Source organism: Arabidopsis lyrata (assembly GCF_000004255.2).
Source record: "Arabidopsis lyrata subsp. lyrata unplaced genomic scaffold ARALYscaffold_6, whole genome shotgun sequence".
Taxonomy (NCBI): domain Eukaryota; kingdom Viridiplantae; phylum Streptophyta; class Magnoliopsida; order Brassicales; family Brassicaceae; genus Arabidopsis; species Arabidopsis lyrata.
Genome location: NW_003302550.1, coordinates 13682866 through 13699896, shown reverse-complemented (window position 1 = coordinate 13699896; position 17031 = coordinate 13682866). Strand labels below are relative to the sequence as shown.

The 17031-nt window shown below is 33.3% G+C and overlaps 4 protein-coding genes and 1 long non-coding RNA gene across 5 annotated transcripts; 2 read left to right on the top strand and 3 right to left on the bottom strand.

The window, feature by feature from the left end:
* The first annotated feature begins 3050 nt into the window (after positions 1-3050).
* Positions 3051-3496, top strand: LOC9310487 (putative defensin-like protein 101). Its single transcript, XM_002874374.2, has 2 exons — positions 3051-3138; positions 3272-3496. The coding sequence occupies exons 1-2, from the start codon at positions 3051-3053 to the stop codon at positions 3436-3438; spliced, it is 255 nt and encodes an 84-aa protein (XP_002874420.1). The 3' UTR covers positions 3439-3496.
* Positions 3497-4283: 787 nt separating this feature from the next.
* Positions 4284-12219, top strand: LOC9308380 (ER membrane protein complex subunit 2). The gene is made up of 10 exons (XM_021023146.1): positions 4284-4349; positions 9606-9840; positions 10307-10371; positions 10626-10674; positions 10924-11018; positions 11100-11185; positions 11268-11327; positions 11401-11482; positions 11582-11695; positions 11787-12219. Exons 2-10 carry the CDS (start codon positions 9654-9656, stop codon positions 11958-11960), a joined length of 912 nt encoding a protein of 303 aa, XP_020878805.1. The 5' UTR covers positions 4284-4349; positions 9606-9653; the 3' UTR covers positions 11961-12219.
* LOC110227736 lies at positions 7672-8716 on the bottom strand. Its single transcript, XR_002331428.1, has 2 exons — positions 8502-8716; positions 7672-8080 (listed from the first exon to the last, which is right to left on the bottom strand). It is a non-coding gene; the product is annotated as an uncharacterized LOC110227736 (long non-coding RNA).
* LOC9308379 (mRNA-capping enzyme) lies at positions 12148-14341 on the bottom strand. Its single transcript, XM_002872264.2, has one exon. It carries the CDS (start codon positions 14061-14063, stop codon positions 12234-12236), a length of 1830 nt encoding a protein of 609 aa, XP_002872310.1. The 5' UTR covers positions 14064-14341; the 3' UTR covers positions 12148-12233.
* Positions 14342-14502: 161 nt separating this feature from the next.
* LOC9308378 (putative F-box/kelch-repeat protein At5g28180) lies at positions 14503-16406 on the bottom strand. The gene has a single exon (XM_021023350.1). It carries the CDS (start codon positions 16087-16089, stop codon positions 14893-14895), a length of 1197 nt encoding a protein of 398 aa, XP_020879009.1. The 5' UTR covers positions 16090-16406; the 3' UTR covers positions 14503-14892.
* Between the last annotated feature and the right edge of the window lie 625 nt (positions 16407-17031).

Genomic DNA, 17031 nt, shown 5'->3' with positions numbered 1-17031 from the left:
AAAATAATAAAATGTCAACTAAAAACTATATTTTTTGGATTTTTATAAGCTAGCGTAAACTTATGGGATCATGTGTTACCAAAACTACATAAATAATGTGGTCATTTCAGAGATTATAAAATAAAATTTTGATATGATAAATCATTCATTTGACACATCTAGTTTATGTGGTTAAGAATTCGGAAAATGTGATTTGACAATTTATAAAAAATTTGAACTTGTTTTCCAATATTTTAGTAATTACCATGAATTTCATTAACATTAATTTTGTATTGTCTTTCAGTTTTGCACAAAAAAAGGAATATTCTAAATCAGTTTGGCACTTATTTTTTTTGGCTAAATCAATTTAGTATTTATCTTGCATATTAAAATATTGATATTGATCATTTGTCATTCATCAACTATAACATATGAAAATAAATGATGAATTATTTTTTAGAAGTTATGTAACCCAAGAATGAAAAGTAAACACGTCCATAAATCCAATTCAAGTAACGAATAAACCTTGTTTTCTTTTTTACATTCCCAAAAAACACGTAAGTGGTCTCATGTTCATTTTACTAAATAGCAATTCTAATTAATCTGAATCCGATAAATCCGATTGACCGAAAACTTTTTAATGGTTAAGTGAAAAATGTTAAAATAGCAGATTCTAATCTGAATTTGATGGACGAGAAACAATACCACAAGAATTATTTATTTTCAATAAAAATTTGAAATATATATTTTTAAATGTGAAAAAACTTTACCAAAACATTCAAGATGTTTTTTGCTCTTTTAGTTTGATTGGCTACCGCTCTACCTCTTAAAGTAATTTACCACGTAATCGTAAAATATTTACAAAATAATAAATTTTGATTATTTGAAGTAAGAGTGCGTGCCATAAACGTTTTTTAACAATTGAGGAGAGACCTCTCTTTGAGTAAAGGTTAGGCGATTCAACACCTTCTTAGGATCCATCAATTCCACCCAAAAATTTCCAACACCTGCTTAAACAAAAAGTCATCTGTAGGATGATGATATATACAATGAAATGGACCGATAACAAAACTGTTAAACTAATTCAGAGAAATTTGTATTTCGCTTACTATTAAACCTCATTATGTGATATTGGGTAGAAATACGAACTGTAGTGAAGCTTCTCTCGCTGCAAAAAGTTTAGGTTTCTATACTCGCCTTTTTGAATAAACACTAAAATAGCACCAACGATTGATCTTTAGTTGTATGCATGTCTCTCTCCTCTTCACAATTTCTTACATAAAGGGCAAAAAAAGAGAGAAATTGAGACACCATTAGTTGAACTTTTAAATTAGTTTTACATAGTTTATAAATTATGTGAGACTTGAAATATGATGGTTAGTGTAAACTCTAAAATGTATCCTACTACTTTACACACTTTGCATACAGTATAGTGTACCCTACTTAAACAAAAAAAAAGTGTACCCTACTATTTATAGGAATTTATAAATTAATTTTGGCCCTACTATATAATAAAAGTTGATTTATTACATTCACAACATGCCATTTATGAATAAATATTTATTGTATTAATATCATAAGAGTGACATTTTTTTATAAATTTTTTATTGTTATTAGTCTTAGTCTAAAGACATGTAATTTAATGTGGAATTTTAGTAACCACACGTTACAAAATTGTTACTTTTTGAGGCTAATTTTTGTTTATAGTTTTCTTACATTCATATACAGTTTTGTTTATGATTTCTATTGGTCTAGATTCTGGCCAATAATAAACAGGTTCAGATTTTCTTACTATCTATTATGGGCAATTTATTTCGATCGGAACTTTGTAATGTAGCAATTTTCTTTGTAATGAATGATGTAACATGTAATGTGGTTTTGCAAAGAATCAATAACAAATTTGGTAAATCCATAAAACTTTTTAAAATCTCTCTACTTTTAAAATCAATCAATTCTACACAGATTCATCTCCCAACAATCCCCCATATTTGATTGTCTCTATGACACATTGAATTATTGAAAGATGTATAAGAAGTGAGTAATTGTTTTTTTGTAACCCAAACTTAATTTGATGCATTTATTTCCTATAAACAAATATATGACTGAATCATCTTGTAACATGTAACGTGGTTTTGACTAATTGAATAGTCCACTAAAAGATAAACAGCCGAGTATTTGTTTTTTTCTAATTCGTGGATTAAAACCATTATTTATTTGCATGCTTCCTTTTCTGGGTTTTTTTTATTCATGCATGTGAGTATATTATTTTAATTTATTTAGTGATTTATATTTGTTAATTTGGTAAGTTTTTCACTGAAATTATATTCTTAATTTTTCCGACGTAATGTTTCCAAAGATTTAATAAGTGAAATTGTTTGAAGTGTAAATTAATTAAAAATATAAAGATGTTATGATATTAAAAATTTTATAAATATTAAACATTATTAGAAGACAATCCAGAGTAATGTAATTATTAAAATAATTTAGTAAAAGCATGTGTATATATTATACTATAAAATGAAAGGAAATAGAAACATCTTACATACTTTTAAATTAGTTTATTATATAATAATTTGATGTTCTCTTTCACTTTATATGAGAAGAAAAAAGTAATCGGAAAATCTTATATAATTAAATACAATAAAAATGAATAATGGTGTATTTAAGTATAAAAGAGAAATTAAATACATTTTTTGTCATTGATTTATACATTAATTAAATAATTAATTGGATTTATTAGAATTTAAAGAGAATGACACATATAAAATTCTGGATGTCACGTGTCGACTTCTTAGAGCTTGAGTTTTATGGTAACCTTATTTTATTATATAACATTTGGTACTATAAAAGTTGTTTTTAGTCAAATTAACCATTTTGATATTTTAGTCAAATCATTTTAAATTTATTCATACTAATTAACAACTATGAAAGACAATTTACAGTAAAATATAAAAATAAAGTCCGAAAATTGAGATTTTTCAAGATAAAAAATCATATAAATAAAGTTCTTGGTAAAGATCTAGAAATTTATCAAAAACATATTTTCTCAATAGAATTGATAGTGGAATATAATGGATATCATAAAGAGCATCATGACTTTTTTTCTTGTAGTAATGTTTTCAATTTCGTTTTATAACAACAATGTTTTGGCATTTCCGGGTAAGTTGTTAATGTTCAATTATCTTTGATCATCTTAAGTTGTGGTAGTAACTATTTATATGTATGTATGTTTGTACACATCTCTTTTTATGATAAAATGTATTATATATTAACTTGGGTTGTTTATGAGCAGCGGGCGACCAATCGATATATGCTCGTTGCATTGGTCCATGTCCGAGGTATGCCGTATCTCATTGGTGTGAATATCAATGTTTAGATAGGAAGTACATGGCAGGAGGAGAATGTGCTTTTATTGAAGGAGAAGGACCAGCACCACGATGTTGTTGCATTAACTTATGAGAATTGATCCTCCTAGTAATTGGCAATTTGAGCATTATCTTTCTCTCTTCACTACATTTTAAAAGATGCATTTTCTATCATTTTTTGCTTTTCAAATTCTTGATAACAAATGCAATAAAATTAAGTTCATTTTTTTTATATTATTTGTCTGTGTTAACAATCTGGGTTCACCAAAGTCTTCTTTGAGGGTGACTGCAAGATATTGATCGACAATGTCAATGGTGGTCTAACCGATACATCGATTGCAGGCTTTTATCGAGACGTCCAAGTTTTGGGCATCTAAATTCAAAGAGATTTTTTTTTTTCATGTAAACCGTGGTTGTAACCAAGTTGCTCATAATCTTGCCCAATTTGGGTGTAGTTCTGCTAACAATGATCACCCTCCTTGGTTGGTGAACATTTTGTATGATGATATTTCAAGTTAATACAATTTGCTTTGACGAAAAAAAAAATCAATCTAATTACTAATTCGCCAACATTTTAAACATTATTTACGTAATTATACTAAATTCCATAACTAAAACTAAAACGTAAAGCTATATAAGATTTATATTATAAAATACATATTCTTACCCTAACAGTCGTACAAAAAATTGATTTTTATATGTTCCTTGTTTCAATTTCACATTGATACAAAGATTTATTCTTTACAACAAATATAAAAATCAGACTTCGGTTGCTAAAAGAAATTTTGGTCAAAAAAAAGAAACGTGGATGTTTATCATTGCATACGGGGTTGATAATATTATCACTTGTGACTTCTCTTCTGAAAATATGGAAAAAAAAAAAAACAAACAAACGCAACGTTTTGCTTAATTGAGTCGGTTGGTTATTGGGATCAATCCAGATCGGTACAGTAATAAACCGAACCAGTCCGATGTTTGTTTTCTTCGTCGTCGTTCCATCAACAGATCCAGAGAAAATGTTTCTCAAGTCCCTTTTTGAAAGCAACTAACCTCTTATATCCTTTATTTGTCTACATATCCCCTTCTCTATTAATGAAATGTGTGTTGCCCATTATACCCTTCCTTCATTTTCAGAATAATTAATTAATTACTAAAATTTAAAAAAAAACGAAAATTGGAAAAAAAAAAAAAAAAAACGAGCTCTCGCTCTCGTCGTGCTCCTCTTCCGCCATTGTTGCCACAGATTCGATTTGCAGTCGCCATTGTTGCCGTATCCTCTCCTCCGGCGAGCTGGGTCGAGATAGAAAGGACATGTATGTTTCTCGAGCTCCTTTGAGCTTGAAATTGAATCAAAACCATTTACAATTAAGGAGATTGAATCCAATTGGATTTAGCTAATTGTTTGGTATGCACATTGGAAGTTTATGCATAGTTTCTGGGTCGAATATGTCTGTAAATGGGTAAGAAATGGATTGCAGCAACTGAATCATAGTGAATTGTAGTTTAGAACCCGAAACCATTCGATTTGAGTTCTTGACGCGAAAGTACAACTGGTAGAACTTGGTAGAACTGAACCTGAATCTATTGAAAAATATATATGTAGTATTACTAGTTACACTTAGTATTACCCAGATGTATGTAGTATGACTAGTTACACTAGTATTACCAATATACATGTAGTATTACTAGTTACACTAGTATTACCCAGATATATGTTGTATTACTAGTTACACTAGTATTATCCAAATATATGTAGTATTACTAGTTTTACTAGTATTACCCAGAATTGTAGTACAACTAGTATAACTCGCAGAGTTTTTGTATTGTTTTGGCAGGATACAATGAGGGAGAACGTGATCATATATTTTAAATGCGAAAGTCGCATGTATAGCTTGATGATGAAGACATCAGGGGAGAAGATAACTCTCTCCATGTTAGAAGGTAGGATATGCACGAAGCTAGTGTTAGATAAAAGTAAGGTTAAATTGCAAATGAGGTACAATGCAGTGGTGTTGGGACCAGAGGAAGAGATTTACATTTGTGATGATGAGGATGTTGGTGTCTATTTAGTTTTAGGTGAAAATAACCGTAGTCCGTAGATATGTTTTGTATGTGGAGGTCATCACTCCACCAGAATTGTCCGAGCAACTGTGGAGAGTAGAGATTATGTTTTGTTTTGTTTGTGGTTGTTATTTGGCAATCATAATATTTGATTTTATCTGCACTTTATGATTTGTAAAACAATTTCGACTTAGACAACTATGTAACACTAGTTTTTTATGATGTAATACTATGTTTTTTTTCTATGGCAAATGGGTAAAACTAGTATAAAAAATAGTACTAATAACGAGATTTGGTAATACTAGTAAAACTGGTATAACTTATGAAGGAATTTGAATTTCAAATTTATTTTTTCCAACATTAAATATTACACTGACTATTAAGTAATAATGAACTCTTATAAATGATATAAATAAATTAAGCGAGAAAAAAAAATTATATCATATCGGATTGTTTTAATAGACGAGATTTGGTAATACTAGTAAAACTGGTATAACTTATGAAGGAATTTGAATTTCAAATTTATTTTTTCCAACATTAAATATTACACTGACTATTAAGTAATAATGAACTCTTATAAATGATATAAATAAATTAAGCGAGAAAAAAAAATTATATCATATCGGATTGTTTTAATAGACTCCATACAACATAATCCTTATACTTTTAAGTTCACTTTTTGTACAACCAATAACTAGGGTACAACTATATTTAAAAAAAGCTGCGCACTGGTGGAAAAAAACGGCGCACACGTGGATAAGATGGGGCCCACGTGTCCTAAAATTGAAATTCTCCCATTTTTTTGGGTCCAAATCTGAGGAGCTCCTTACTCCTCACTTATCAATCTATTTACTCTCCAAAAATCTCACATACTCTCCTACTCTTAATGAAATACAAAAACTCCATTTTACCCTTCTAAAATCAAATTTAATAATAAATAACAAAAATAATTTGACCAATAAGAAGCTATTATTTTGAACAATGAAAATTGACTGTTCCGACCAATCATAACATTCCATATCAGTCCGTATTTGTGTATTTGTGTCTGTATTTAATGTTTGATACTCTATATTTGTATAACTTGGTAAAACTTGGTTTCTTAATGGTACAACTACGACCAATTTAACAAATCTTTATATGTAATTTAATAAATTAGTTAGATAAATTATAAAATCTTCATATGCACTTTAGAAATTTAACCAATGTTTAATAAATCTTCTTAAATAACATTAGTTAAACAAAATTTATAGGATAGTTTCCATTAAACTCATTTTTGTACAAATTGTTTAATAAATTAGTTAGACCATTTATAAAATCTTCATATGCACTTTAGAAATTTAACCAATAATTTAACAAATCTTCTTAAATAACATTAGTTTAACAAAATTTATAAGATAGTTTCCATTAAACTTATTTTTGTATAAGAAAGACCTTATACTTTTAAGATGACTTTGTTATTGTTATCCCCATTGCATTGCAAAACACACAAAAATAACGTTTTGACAGATATTTTTGCATGAAAACATAAGAAATGTACCTCAAATAACTAAAATCATGGGTATAACTAAAAAAATTTAGTTTCAATCCAAGTATAACTAATTATTCAAAACATCTCAAAAAGTACAACTGTGTATATGCGAGTACAACTTGAAAACTAGGAATAACTATGTTCATTTTTGCAGTGCCACCTGGCAGATGTACTTGCTTTGCGGCGCCCACTTGCAATTTATGACGGCGTAGTTTGACCGAGAGCAGTTTGACCCACGTTTTTTACGGTTTTAAAATTTTGAAAATTTTCAATTTTTTTATTCTCTACTATAGAAAGAGAAAAAGGATGAGAGAGAACAAAATCTGGGTAGAACAACTACGTACCAAGTTGTACCTAGTTATACAAAAATTTCAAATAACTATATTAACCAAGTTGTACTAAGTTTAACAAACTGACGTAGTTATGCCAAATTTCTAAGTTACAAAAACAATATAGTTATACCAAGTTCTATTAGTTGTCTTAAGTGTGAGTTCGGATAATTGATGATCCGATTAGACTGGAGAGCCCCTGAGAATTTGATCCCATTTTTTTAGGTTTTCCCCCAAATTTGACGGCGCACATGTGTAAATTTGACTCGCACATGTGTAAATTTGACGGTGCACATAGTTTTACCTAGTAATACCAGTAGTATAAATAAAATAAAAAACAAAACCAACATAGTTTTACCTAGTATTACCAATTATACAAATCTAAACAACAACTATAAGACAAAGATATAATAAAGAAGGTATATTCTTCTTCACCTCCAGCTACCATGATACTATCAATTTCATGTGGGATGTAAACAATGAACACAGATTAGAAACATTACAACCCAAAATAGTTCATATCATACAATGCTCTCAGAAAATATGACTCCATGGACGTAGCATCTTCTCCAATCTGTGTGTGCCCAATAACAATGCTAGATAAGAAGTAGAAGACCATGTGGAATAAATTAAAAAGTCGAAATTTTCTCCCAAATGGCTCTACGGACGTAGCATCTTCTCCAGTCATTTCGAACATTCGATTTTGAGTAAGCTTCTAACATGGAGAGAGTTATCTTCTCCCATGATGTCTTCATCATCAAGCTATACATGCGACCTTGGCATTTGAAATATATGAACACGTTCTCCCTCATTGTATCCTGCCAAAACAGTACAAAAACTCTGTCAGTAATACTGGTTTTACTAGTTCTACTACATTTGTAGTAATACTAGTGTAACTAGTCATACTACATATATCTGGGTAATACTAGTTTAACTAGTCATACTACATGAATCTGGGTAATACTAGTGTAACTAGTCATACTACATATATTTGGGTCATACTAGTGTAACTAGTCATACTATATATATATATATATATATATATATATATGTTTCAATAGTTTCAGATTCATTTCTACCCAGTTTGACCAGTTCTACTATCGCGAGAAGAACTCAACTTGAATGGTTTCGGGTTCAAAACTATAATTCACTATGATTTAGTTGCTAAAATCCATTTGCTATCCATTTAAAAACCTAATCGACCCCTAGAAAGTATGCATAAACTTACAATATCCATACCAAACACAAGAAGCCAAATCTAATTGGGTTGGACTTCTTTCCGAGTTGGTTCTTCCTTGCCTATCGCACATAAACCACCATTATCATCCTTGGCAAGTGGATCCTAAGGACCAGCTGGTGGGTCTGAAAGACCAGCTAGTGGGTCAGCAGACTCATGCAATTGAACACAATTATACAATAGTATTACTCAGTATTACTAAATGTTTGTTATACCGTAGTATTATGAGTTTTACCTAGGCATCACAATAGTATTCTCTAGTTCTACTAATGTTACCCAGATGTCAAAATATTATTTCTCAATTCTACCAGTATTACTCAGAAATCACAAATGTATTATTCAACCATTATTACTTAAAATCCAAAATTCACATTTCGAACCCAACTACTTACCATCTCCACGCGATTTTCGTTTGATATCTCTTCAGATCTCTCTTCAATGGAATCACGCAAGGTTCGGCTACTCTCTCCTTCATCTTCATTCTCTTCGTCTTCACTCTCTTCATCTTCTTTCTCTTCTACTTCATTCCCTTCTTCTTCATCGTCTTCATTCCCTTCTTCTTCATTATTCTCAGCAACTGGAGATAACTATTTATCTCTATCTTTTTCTATTTCTACCTCCTCGTCAACATTGTTCGAATCTGGAGGGTTCCGCAAACTTTATCCATCTTTCTCCTCAACATTAGGGTTTCCCGAACCCTCTTCTCCTCTCTTCCTCTTTTTTGACCACCTTGTCTTAACCATTATCAAGAGAAATCAACAATTTTTCACAGTCAAAATCTTGAATTCTACATAGTTTTACCAATTAAAGATGGAGAAATCGTAACTTCTCTTTTGAATTTCAGAGAATTGAAGCTGATAAACGTTCATGAGGAAAAGTCGAAGAGAACGATTTCAAAGTAGAGAAAGAGAAATCAATTTCAGGTTAGATCCGAATAGTTATGGGTGGGGAAAAGAAACTGGGTTAAATCTAGGTTTTCTCTATTATTTTTGTGTTTTAGCTGGGGTAACAATGTAATAAAAAAATTGAAAAAGAAATTCTGTTTTTTACGGGGAGATATGAGGTTTTGTTTTGACAAAAAGGGACTTTGCAGACGTTTTCTCCAGATCCACATTGCTCGTAAGTCGTAGTAAGTAGAAGCAAAATCAGAAGAGATGGTGACGAAAACAGAGGAGACGCAATTGAACCAGCTCGAGATTCAAGTCGACAATGGCGGAGGTGGAGCTTGGGAGTATCTTTGTCTCGTTCGTAATCTCAAAATTCGCCGGTCGGAGAAAGTGTTAAAACACGCTTCCTCGATTTTGAATGATCCGAGAAAAAGATCTGCTCTTGGTCCAGATGGTTAGTTCGAAATTCGAATCTCAGATTCATCTTTGGTTTAATTGTTCGTTGATCCGACCGGTGACATTGAACATGTGTTCTTAAGGAAGTTATGTAATTGATCAATGTCTGAATTAAGTTAGGATAATCACTGGTCTCTAGTACTCTAATTCACCTTAATCATTTGTTAATGGGAGCTTAGTAGTTAAATGTTATAGACTTGTTGCTTTATTGTGGATCTATAAAGCAATTCAATAATGATAATTTCTGTGCTATAGTCTGTATTAATCTTTTGTCAAAATTGAATGATTAGCAATCTTTTTGTCTATTTTTTTCTCTATGGAATGGGTCTTGACGTTTGCTAATTGAAAACATGATTTAGTGACTTTTGCTAATTGAAAACATTATTTAGCTATAGATTTGTGTTAATCTGCAATTGTAAATTTTACTCTTGTTATGTTTATGAATGTATCTTTTTTGTGTGTAGAATGGACCCTAAATGAGCAAGTGGCAATTGCAGCTATGGACTGTCAATGTCTCGGTGTTGCACAGGTGTGTATATTTTCTTTCCGCTGATACCGTGTGAAGCAACTTTTATAGTGGATCATTTTAATGTCATGTAAATTTCTATTCGATAGCATGGATGGTATTGTGATAGGAATTAATTGTTTCCGAAAAATGAAAGATTGACTAGTACACATTCCTATTTTTCCATCGAGTTCTTCTTATCACACGCGCTTCCTTCAGCTTGTGAGAAATTGATGATGTTGATATCTCACGATGACTTCACCTATGAATTTTTGTAGAATTGCATTAAGGCTTTGCAGCAGAAATTTCCTGGGAGCAAAAGGGTTGGTAAGTAAATCCAGCAATGCTAAATTGTAAAATATCATTGGTAACTTATATTGGTAACTAAGTCGCTGAAGTATTCTAGTTAAGTCAGGTGTGTTAATTTAGCTAACTCACATGTTTTTTATGCTGACTAATATTGAACTGTTTGGCCATTGTTGGTCTAGTCGTAAGTTTTCTGGTTGTTTTGAAATGGAGATTCTTTCGATTGTAGTTTAAGTTGATTTCAGTCTAAACCTCATATGGTAATTTCAGGGAGGCTTGAGGCTTTACTTCTTGAAGCAAAGGGATTATGGGGAGAGGCTGAGGAAGCATATTCGAGTCTTTTGGAGGATAATCCACTCGACCAAGTAAGTCTTCCGCGATGAAACCACCCAACATTTGCTTCTAAGTTTACAGTTTTGAAAGTACAACGTAAATGTCTTATACAGGCGATACACAAACGAAGAGTGGCTATATCCAAGGCACTAGGCAAACCTTCCATAGCCATTGAGCTTCTTAACAAATATCTTGAATTGTGAGTGCTATACTTATCCCACTTCGCATATAAAAGAGAGCTACCGGATTAGATCACTTCATCGTTTTTTCTTTGTGTGTAGATTCATGGCTGATCATGATGCATGGAGAGAACTTGCAGAGCTTTATCTTTCTTTGCAAATGTAAACCTTTTCCTATCCTCTTTCTTCCCTCAGATTATGTTGCAGAGTTTTAAGGTGTGTGTCTCGGTTACAGGTATAAGCAAGCAGCTTTCTGCTACGAAGAGCTCATACTATCTCAGCCTACTGTTCCATTGTACCACCTCGCATATGCTGACGTATGTGTAACTTCCTCAAACAGACCGCATTTGATCAAATCTGAATTTAGTAGTTGTTTTTCTTTACGCTCTTTCGTTTGTGTACAATTTCAAAATCAGGTTCTCTATACAATCGGCGGAGTAGAAAACATTATCTCAGCAAGAAAATACTATGCAGCAACCATAGATTTAACAGGCGGCAAAAACACTAGAGCTCTTCTCGGAATCTGCTTGGTAAGTAGTCTCCTCTACTATGGCAATTTTCATAGATCTTCTCTATTTGCAACTGATAGATAACCGCCAAAATCTGTTTTTCCTCCTTCAGTGTGCATCTGCCATTGCACAGCTCTCAGAAGGCAAGAACAAAGAGGACAAAGACGCGACGGCAGCTCCAGAGCTTCATTCTCTGTCTGCAGCTGCAGTAGAGAAAGAGTACAAGCAAAAAGCTCCGGACAAACTCCAGCTCATCTCTTCCGCCTTAAGAAGCTTGAAAATTTGATCGCAAGCAAACAAACGATGTTCTGGCCCACAAGACGCAAACGCTGTTTCTTCATTGTCACATAATGAGCCAGTAGCAGACTTAGCAGTAACAGATAGTCGAAAAAGTCGAACTCTAATTTTCAAATAACTTCCTTAAAACTGAAGAGAAATTTGCTTATTGTTACATACCAAAATCGAATGATTTATTTGTTATTTCACTACTGCATTCACAAACTGAAACAGACTTAATGACGATAACTGCCGAAATGGTTTCTCTAGCTCTTATCACTCCTTACCCTTTACGGTTTCCATGCTTGCGGCGTTCAGCTTCTTGTGTATCCCTTCGAATGCGATCAACGTACATTGGAAGACGGGTAATCTTTTTGATCTCCTCCAGCAAAACGTCCTTCGTGATGTCATCCTTTATGCACTTTATCACGCTATGACCGGTTCCAATACCATTCGGTTTAGATTTATCAACTCTGATCCGCAAACTAACCCATACTTTCTTCTCCTTATCCCATGAACACTCTACAATCTTTCCACAGTAACTGGCCGGGTTATTGTCCCAACCATCACCTCTAAATTCAACGGAATAGCCTTCCATAAGCTTCATCTTCCCACGTTCTTGCAAGAAGAGCATTTGACGCCCATACTTGTCCATGTCAAACAGAAAATCAAGTGTTTCCACAAACTTCCATTTCAATAGACCGTGGTCCGTTCCGAAAACATAAGGATCGTCCCACCCTTGAAATATTAGACCGTCTGTTTCATGCGAAAGCGATGGAATCTTCTCCACAGCAGAGAGTAAACAAAAAGGCTTGATCCGTACCCCAAAAGGCTCCATCTCGTATCTATACCAATGATTCATAACCTTCTTCTCATCGTTACGCGGTCTGATCACCTCTCTCTCAAGAATATTCCATCTTTCACTAAAAGGCCGCTCTGCCACTGATTGCCCGTTAATCGCTACCAAATCATACACGAGGTACCTCCTCGCCTGACACCGCCTTCCTCCCACCTCAAATGTGTCTATAACCATCTCTCCATCAAGCAATGTGTAATGATGCACTTTATAATCACTCGGGTCGTACTTACAAGGGAACCGCATTTGTACCCTTCTAAATCTAAACTCTCTATTAACCAGATAACACCCATCTCTAGTCAAGAGCATCATATACCGCGTTCCATCTGCCTTCCATGTCGCGTAATAGTACCGCTGCCTCAAGAGTTGCAATGCCTCCCTGCCTAAAGATACAGGGTGCGAGCCAGGGAACTGCATAGAAATATTCAGCATATCATTAATTAATTGCTGGTAAGAAACCTCTTGACCATAGGGTATGTCATCCCCCAAAATATCATCATTCGACAACTTCTTCACATTCTCCTCCTGATTGTTTCCTTGCACTACAGGGTAAGACAGAGCATCATCATCATCGTCGACTTTAACTTCTTCAGACCTCTTCCATTCAGGAGTTGGTGGACATATAACACTCTCAGGTTTAACTTCATGATAAAAACTGTATAGAGCATCAATGTAATCGGGTTTATAGATCCCAGGCGGGCGAGCATCGGAAAACATTTTCAAGGCTTCTGTAACACTCATCATCGGTCTAGACCGCATAAGGTAATGAACAATCATAAACCCTGTACGATTATGTCCGTGAGTACAATGCACAAGAACATACTTCTGTGAGAAGTTATTCTCGAACTGATTAACCTCGTAAACAAATGTGTTTACCGACACATTATCCGGCACAGCATCACGACCACTGCAACGAATCTTAACATACTTGATACCGTTATGTCTTAACTCGGTGTTAGGATGATAGTAACGAGTTGTATTGGTAAGATCAATCACAAGACCAAGCCTCGTCCTTCCACTAGTGAACCACTCTTTGAAATTGTATCTTTTGCCAGAAGGAACACAATCATTGTACGATTCACTGAGAGGAACTTTTGAAGGAATGATGAATCCAATATCTTGACCAAAGCGAGGACAATCTAACCAACCTTGAGGGATGGTTACGTTCTGATCACGGAAACTTGTTTGTCTCAATCTTTTGCTCTGTTCTTCATAAGTTTCGATTCGGTCTTCGAGATGTCTCTTCGTAGCAATCATTTTCTAACAAAAAGGGCAAAAGAACAACACCGGATCTCTATTTTGTCTGATTTTTCTAAGCAAGAAAAACCCTAGACATGACGAGCCATCGGATTCTCAAACCACGAAGAAGAGCAAAAGAATCACACGATCAAATGAGAAGATTCGTCTAGAAGACTGAAATTGCGATCTGAGGGTTCAAAACCCTAAATCGTCAACGAGAAAATATTGTAGTGGGAATAGAAATTGAGAGGCGACAAGGTCGTATTTATAGTGGTGACACATTAGAAAATTTATTATATATTTATATTCATTTATTTATTTAGGGTTTTCTGCTGCTGAAAAGGAAAAAAGAAATGGTTTTTCTACCAAAAAAAAAAAAAAAAACCTCCAAGTTTACGAAATCTTTTTAAGAACCCGAAAAAAAAAAACTATGCGTTTGACAAATTTTATGGCTTTTTCCAAGTCTTGTTTAAAAATTGACACAATAGCATTTGTTATTTGCTAATTTAAAGAATTTAGGACTTCTTGGTTTGAACATGGAGTCGTTCTCAAATATGACACGATAGCATTTGTCTTGTGTGACTAAAGGAAGGAACAGACCAAAGTATGGCGACGAATCGGAATGTGAAAGCTATGAAACATCTGACTTACTAAATCAGTTCATGTACAAATCCCTCCAAATGCCTCTCTATAAACAATCTTTTTACCACTAGACTACATGTTGATCTAAAACTTCTTATTTTAAATGATGTTGCCAACAATCTAATTAAACCAAAAAAACACACTAAAGAATACAGAATAAATAAGGCATTAGCAATGGTCAAAACAAAAACATGATTAGATTTAATCAAACCCTATTTTTTAGACTATTCACAAAAACATATGCGTTAGGAACGGTCAACACAATATTAGCCCAGTCAATGTTTCCCCAAACTTCATCACTACCATCGCGTCTTTCAAGCGCAATCACGGCACACCAAATATCTTTCTCTTGACAAGTACCATGAAGCACAAACTTGTCCCATAAGATTAAGAGTTTCCCACCATAGTTAGCTATTTCAATCATACCTGCACAACCAAGATTCTTGATCAACATATCTAAACCTCTGACCACTCTCCATTCTCTATGACTTGTGTCATACCACCAGCAGCTCCGTTTATCACAACAATACCATACATTATCTATCAGCGATTGCACGTGTGATTTTATTGTAACATCCCATTTACCTTCTTTTGGATCATAAACAGAGTCTTTCTTCTCATTGCTTCTAACGTAAAGCTTTCCTTGGAACACTTCTATTTTTCTAATTGAAGAAAAGCGGAGCTCAGCGCCAGGGTCAGGTAAAGGTTCCCAAGTTTGAGTCATTATGTCGAAAACCTCACCCCAATTCGCGGATTCATCAGCCCTGCAACCTCCCATTACATATATTTTCCCATTGTGGACGCGTGCAATGGCTTTCGCTCGAGCTACAGTCATGTTGGGGGCTTTACGCCAAAACAAGTTCTTCTTATTACGGACCCACATCATGGAGGATGGATCATTATATTGTTTGAGTCCGTACACTTCTGAACCAACTGAAATGGTGTAAAATGGTACCGTAGAACAATAGGAAGAAGGTATTGGTACCAACCGAGTATCTCCGATAGATCTCTCCTTCTTCTCGAGTTGGTTGGTTAGGGTTTGACCAGGTTTTATCCAGAGGACAAACAAGGATGAACAAGGTTTATCGGAAAACTGTAAGCAGACATGAAATAAGGTTTTATGGGTTTTAAGGTGCAATCTCGCCACAGTGAGCTCATTAGAAATGAGGAGAGTGCGGAAGGTCTTGCAGACTAGGGAGAGTTTCGGATAGTATGATCTCGATATGCGGGCTAAACAGTTCAAGACGATTTCATCAGGGAGCAACGACAAAAACGTCAGCGTCTCTTCCTTTCTAGAGAACGTTGTGTAAAGTAAGGCCACTGAGTTCTTGAAATAAGCCCGTTTCAAAAATGGCACCAACACAACGAAGAGCCAAACAAAAATCCACAACGAGCTAATCATGATCAAGGATATAACAAACTGTTGGATTATCAAAGGACTTTGATAAATAAACAGAGAGACTTGACGAGAGAGGCAGAAACAGAGTTGGGAAAACTGAAACTTTATTAATTGAGAATCTGAATTTTTGTTACAAACAAAGACAACGTGTTCTTATAGTATTCAAAAGACACGACCAAACAACACTAATAACAAGGGTTGTGACTCTTCACTTCTAACTCTTAACATAACTACCCTTAAGACAAGACACACCTCTTAATGTATAAACTTAACAAACAAACATAATTAAATAAAGCAAGCGACCAAACTCAATTAACCTCTAACACAAACGTCCACAGGGATTCAAAGGTAGATCTAATGTTCCATATATATATGGAAAAGATATAACTTTAGGTGAAATTTAGGATCAATTTTTGCAATAGATTAGTTTGGATTTTGGAATTAGATTATGAAACAAAAATATAAAGAGAATTTTTGGAATTGATAGATTAAATTGGGACTGTTATTTATTAGGATGTATTATTAATATTATATAGATTTTTAGGTGTTGTTAGATTTAATTAATTAAATATGTGTTGTAATATTTTGTGATATGAAATATTTTTGGAGTTTATATAGTTAATTATATTTTAATAAATGCAATGTGATATGTTATATTTTATGGATTAAATATATTTTAATTATTTAGATTTTTATCATGAAATGTCATATTTTTGGATTTTTTGTTAAATATCTGATTAGTACTAACTTTTAACATTATTGATTTGTTAGAATGATTTCTTATGTTATGTTTTATGAACCCTTTTCTGTCGTAATGAACTTCTGACAAATTTTATAAATTTCCATAGGAATCCACATGTTTTCTTGTTGTAGAGTAGAGAGAGTAGTGACTTACCATAAGCTTAATAGACATATTTATCACCTATACACCTTTATTCAATAAAC

Coding starts and splice junctions, on each gene's coding strand:
- LOC9310487 (XM_002874374.2), top strand. CDS start 3,051: ATGGATATCATAAAGAGCATCATGACTTTTTTTCTTGTAGTAATGTTT. Junction 3,139..3,271: donor CAATGTTTTGGCATTTCCGG/GTAAGTTGTTAA, acceptor GTTTATGAGCAG/CGGGCGACCAATCGATATAT.
- LOC9308379 (XM_002872264.2), bottom strand. CDS start 14,063: ATGATTGCTACGAAGAGACATCTCGAAGACCGAATCGAAACTTATGAA.
- LOC9308380 (XM_021023146.1), top strand. CDS start 9,654: ATGGTGACGAAAACAGAGGAGACGCAATTGAACCAGCTCGAGATTCAA. Junction 10,372..10,625: donor AATGTCTCGGTGTTGCACAG/GTGTGTATATTT, acceptor GAATTTTTGTAG/AATTGCATTAAGGCTTTGCA. Junction 11,186..11,267: donor CTTAACAAATATCTTGAATT/GTGAGTGCTATA, acceptor CTTTGTGTGTAG/ATTCATGGCTGATCATGATG.
- LOC9308378 (XM_021023350.1), bottom strand. CDS start 16,089: ATGATTAGCTCGTTGTGGATTTTTGTTTGGCTCTTCGTTGTGTTGGTG.